Source organism: Anopheles nili, chromosome 3 (genome assembly GCF_943737925.1).
Source record: "Anopheles nili chromosome 3, idAnoNiliSN_F5_01, whole genome shotgun sequence".
Classification (NCBI taxonomy): Eukaryota; Metazoa; Arthropoda; class Insecta; order Diptera; family Culicidae; genus Anopheles; species Anopheles nili.
Window position 1 is genome coordinate 30,006,332 of NC_071292.1, and position 5,057 is coordinate 30,011,388.

General features: G+C 50.0%; 1 protein-coding gene across 1 annotated transcript; it reads right to left on the minus strand.

Moving 5' to 3' along the window:
* Positions 1 to 1,324: 1,324 nt before the first annotated feature.
* Positions 1,325 to 3,492, minus strand: LOC128724045 (transcription factor glial cells missing-like). Its single transcript, XM_053817809.1, has 5 exons — positions 3,482 to 3,492; positions 3,016 to 3,381; positions 2,723 to 2,945; positions 1,583 to 2,649; positions 1,325 to 1,331 (listed from the first exon to the last, which is right to left on the minus strand). Exons 1-5 carry the CDS (start codon positions 3,490 to 3,492, stop codon positions 1,325 to 1,327), a joined length of 1,674 nt encoding a protein of 557 aa, XP_053673784.1.
* Between the last annotated feature and the right edge of the window lie 1,565 nt (positions 3,493 to 5,057).

A 5,057-nucleotide genomic window follows, 5' to 3' on the forward strand; every position in this document is an offset into this window, starting at 1 on the left:
TTTAGCAGGGTCTGGGTACTGTTTGCTGGTAAGTTGCCACTTAATTGCAGGGGCGTAAGGATCAAATTAATCAAAATTTTGCAGCCTCCCTCCCTGCGAACTATGCGAAGGACTCGCACGAGAAGGACTCAGAGAGAGAGAAAGAGAGAGAGAAAAAAGAGGGAGAATTGCAGAAAGCAAGCGGAAACTGGAAAAGCCGTGGGATTATGGTGAAAGTTGTGTTTTTTTGGCTCTCTTCTTCACGCATATTTTTTTTTCTGTTGCTTCTCGTCACTTTTAGGTGTCCGTTTGTCAGTTTTTCGGGTCGGTTAGTCTTTTATTTCCCTGCTTTCCGGTTTTTTTCTCTCTCTCCTGCCATCATACGCCACTGGTTTTTTTTTCTGCCACCTTTCTACCAGGGGTGAAGTGGAGTGTATTTTTTTTTGGCACAGTTTTCTCTCCCTTTCCCTGTTCCCTCACTCTGTGTTAAATGCCCGTGGAAAGTGGCAGTAAAACTGCCGTTATGACACGCTTTTTTCAAGTACCGCTTCAAGTTGCGAGGGTCTGCAAGCTTTCGGGGTATTGTTCGGTCGGTTTGTAACCGTTTTAAATTGGTCCAATAAATGCTCATTACGTGTCATTGATTTTAAAATGTTCCTGCCGTTTTGACTGGTGTGAAAGGAAAAAAAGGGAGAAAATAGTCACGACACGGAAAATGGTAGAAAATAGAGGAAAAGTTCATAGGCGTTGACGCAAAAGCGGTGAAATGCAGTTGAACGAACATTAAAAAGAACAGTTACAAAGAACATAGAAAGAACCGAGAAAAGACACATAGACAACATAGAGAAGGTACATAAGGAAAACATAAACAAAATTAGCATAAAAAGAAACATCGCCATATACAAGTGTTCGTCATTTCTTTCCACTAACTATTTCCACAACTCCGAAACAACGTTGTCGGAAAAATCCATTTCCATGCGTTTACCGCATTACGGTACATTTATTTAGCTTCACAAATGTAATCAAATTTCCAGTGACTAGAACTGTTTTAACAAAACAAACCTTACGCAACTAATCAGCCGCCCTCTTCCTGACCCGTCCCGCCACCAGCAACGTTCCACCCACGGGACAGAACGGTGCAAAAATATCAGACTGTCGGTTTTGGGGACGGCCCGGGCGAAGGTCGGCTTACGGTGGAGATAAAAATATTCCCTTCGACTATATCTGGTTGTAAAAAGGTTTCAAAAAAAAAAAACACTACAATAATCCTACGACACCCTACGCTTGGTACTTTGATTTGCGTTCCATCAGTTTTGTGTGTTCTTAGCCTAGGAAACTGGGGCGCTTAACAGCTAGTGAGTGTGAGAGAGTAGTAAAAAAGGGTAGATCGGGTAGATCAGCACGTGGTGAACAGAAGCAAGGTCTGGTGCTCTGACAGATCGACAGGCTAGAAACTTTGACGCCTTCGTCACGTTTCCATCAGCTCTAGCTAAGATATTCACAGTGCTCCAAGGGATAGTACTGCTGCTGCTGCTGCTGTTGCTGCTGTTGGTGATGATGGTGGGAGTTATGACTTCCCACCGCCAGAGGACTCTCATCATACGATTGGCTCCACTCGTTAGTCCCTACCGTTGTCTGGAAGAAGCTGTTATTCCACCACGACGCTCCATCAGCAGAAGTCGCATCCACTGTTGTCGAAGTCGATGGTTCACTACTCGCACATTGCTGCTGGTGTGACACCTCGCAAGAGGACACAGACCCAGTGCCAGTCATTGTGGACGTTGGTACCATCCGACCATCGCAAGAATGCGGAGATCCGGCGGAGTTTACCAACGCCTGCGAGCTCATCGAAGGATCGTACCCTCCGTACGATTGCGGTGAAGAGGACGCACTGTACTGCTCACTGTATGCCACCGATCCAGCTCCGTCGGTCGTCGTTGATACTCCGCTTGATTGGCTAATAAAGAACGAATTGAGTCCGTCACACGCACGCAGACCCATCTTGTCCATATCGAGCTGGGCAAGGCAGCTGTTGCCACCCGTGTTGTGGTTGTTGTTATTCTGGTAATCAACCTGCGGACTCGCGTAGTACGCGATATCGTCCAACACGCTAGAACACCCGCTGCTCGTGAGACTAGCCGTGTCCGTATCCGTACAGCTCTCATACTTCACGCAATCGAAGAACCGACCCGTTCCAGCCTGTCCACAATCGGATGTTCCTTGTCGGTATGGTGAGAACTGTCCTGGGGCTCCATCTGGCCCCAGATCCAGATCAAACATGGTGGCCGGTGGTGATCCGGCCAGAGGCTGTTGGGTCGAATACTTCTGACCACCGGTAACCGGCCGTAGGGGTTGATCTAACTGGAAGATCTCCTCCGGATGGATAAAGCTGGAGGTCGTGTCGTAGAAACAGTTCTGTGCGTACTCCGACGGGTTTTGTGAGCTATGCAGAGTTGCTGGAGGCTGTTGCTGGTGCTGCTGGAACTGTCCATGATGTCCGTAGGTGTATGTGGGTCCGCTCAGGTATTCCACCGGGTGGTAGCTGGTATCTTCGAAGGACGAATCCGGCGACTTGATGGCTTCCCCAGACGAGATGGAACTGAAGCTCGTCGCTTTGGCGATCGCGTACAGCTGTTTGGTCGATTTTCTAGTCTGCTTAAGCCCATTTATCTGGTGGAAGGATGCATCAAAACGATCGTCGATAAGCTTGAGTACAAAACGAACGCACTCCGAAGCAACTTACCTTGTTCATTTTGGACTGCACCGTCCTCAGGACACGTTCGCGACGTCCCAATCCGAGTACACGTCGTGTTTCACCGGATGACTTGGCTTCCGGACGTGGATGGTCGTGGACACCTTTAGCCTGGAAGAACACCGCGTGTGGAGTGTGTCGCCAGAAGTGTGTCACCGGATATCCACAGTGTCCTCGACACGGCAAAATTTCCAGAATGCCTCCGATGCATAATCTAGAAACGGAAACACAACCAACCGTCAGACAAAAGAACCAGGAACCAATGTTCATCGTCCACAACTCACCTGTTTGGGCATGCCTTGCCTTGCTGCTTGCGTCGTGCTTTATCGCAAATGGCCGGCCTCAGGTGGATCTTATCCCCGTTCGGGAGAATACACCCAGCAGAACACACCAGCACACCAAGACAGCTCTTCTTCAGGATGTTCACGTTGTGGTTGTTGGTGTTTCGCATAGCCCAACCTGATGCGTGCCGTTTGGCTTCCTCGCTAGCCGGCCGGTAGATTTGACGGCAGTGGCCATCACTCCACTCGTTGAACGCATCGTAGTCCGACTCGGTCACGATCGGTACGCTAGGATCGTTAATATCCCAGTCGATACCCAGCTGTTCGCTCGAGCCACCAACTCCGCTCGAGTTGATCACGTTCGATTGCCTGTTAGCGAAGCGATAAGCAAAAACATACAACACCATTAATCAAATCGGCCCCCAAACTCGATCGCTAAAGGCACAAGCCAAGAAGGGTTGGAACTTACACAATCACCATCCCGCTGAGCCGCTGAGAGGTCGCTGCTTTGGACGATGTCTCAATGAAGTAGTCACTGTTGTTGATGCCGTTGTTTTTTTTTCGCAACCAAACGCAAACACAAGGGTTCAATTGAATTTTGGGACAGTAATTTAATTTCACTCGAAATGCGTTCGCGGTTCGTTCACATTGATTAACGGGCTCGATTGGGGCGGCACACGCACACACACACGCACACACACACAGAACACACTGGAGCTTCAACTCCAACACTCCGCCAGACGATCGCAATAATTAACGTTTATTCCCCGGGGGTTTCACCACAGCATATTACGGCGTTGTTCCAGTTGAGCGATTTAACAACCGGACCTATAGTAGGCTCTGATCCGTCAAAGTCGATGGCTACTCGATGAGTCGTATGAAGTCTTGCACTACATGCTCTCACTGTCTCAAGAAAACAGTCACGTTCCTAGAGTAGAGTTCACTTCACGAAAACAGAACACCAGAACGTGCGTTTGTTGCCTTCAGATCCGACTGTCGTCCTGCCGGGTCGAGTGCGTCATGCGAATTGATCGGTGCATTCGTCCTCTGACAGACCTCGAGGCGATCCGTGCGCAACATAACCGGAGAGCATAGCTTGCTGCGCTCTCTTCTCACTCTCTCTCTCTCTCTCTCTCGCTGGAGACTCTCCCGACTCGTTGCAGCATAAGCCGGCATGCAGCTTAACCACTTCTCACACACGCGCTCTATCTCGCTCTTCTGCTGGGAGATTGTTCTCTCGCCATCGTGCCACTTGAACGCATATTTATGCTCACGTAGCTCCGCCTCCATTGTGGACCGGTTTGACGAATGAGCTGTAGCCCTAGCGAGCCCTTCAGATGCGCCCAATTGGCCGTTCTCCAAGCGCATAGGACCGCGGAAACTCGCTTTGATGATAAAGTCTTCAAGACGGTCAGTAAACGCGCCATCATCCGGCCGTGAGGCGTGAGCACCCATCGCCGACGTTATGTTTTAATTATCGATCTACGATGTCCTCCAGCCACTTGAGATTGCATCCGGGCCCTTCCGAGAGGGTTTGGTCAATCGACCTTTACGGGGCCAGCGGATTGTGGGCGCTTGCCGTCGCGCTCATGGACCTTTCCCAATCTTTTCCCTTGGCCAAAGCCGGCGTGTGACCTCGGAGCCTTGGGGTGACAATTTAGGGCCACAATCTCAGTACCAACGTCTGGTCCTGAGAAACCGATCCGGTCGGTCAACCAGCAGAATTTGCTCTCGAGCCTCGTTAGACGTCCTCCTTCATAGGTCGTCGTGGTGGGTACGAAATCAAATTAAAGCCAATCCATTGTCACCGTTTAGGTCGGCGAGCAGGATTTGTTCGGTGCTCGTGTCGTTTACCCGGTTCCGTAGATCCGGTTCCTTGCTTGGTGGAGCACTCGGGAGACCTACGCCATCGTGACTAGACGGATAGGTCGGAATCGGGCTGGGCTGAATGAGCCCGCCTGACACTGATCAATTGCTCTATTACCGTAATTTCCCACTCGCCGATCATTATTTGTCTGGACGGGGAGCCTCAATTAATTTATATT

Bases quoted from the DNA above. Each gene is read 5' to 3' on its own strand.
- LOC128724045 (XM_053817809.1), bottom strand. The intron at 2,946-3,015 runs GTGAGTTGTGGA...TTCCGTTTCTAG, and splicing joins GGCAAGGCATGCCCAAACAG to ATTATGCATCGGAGGCATTC. The intron at 2,650-2,722 runs GTAAGTTGCTTC...TCCTTCCACCAG, and splicing joins TGCAGTCCAAAATGAACAAG to ATAAATGGGCTTAAGCAGAC.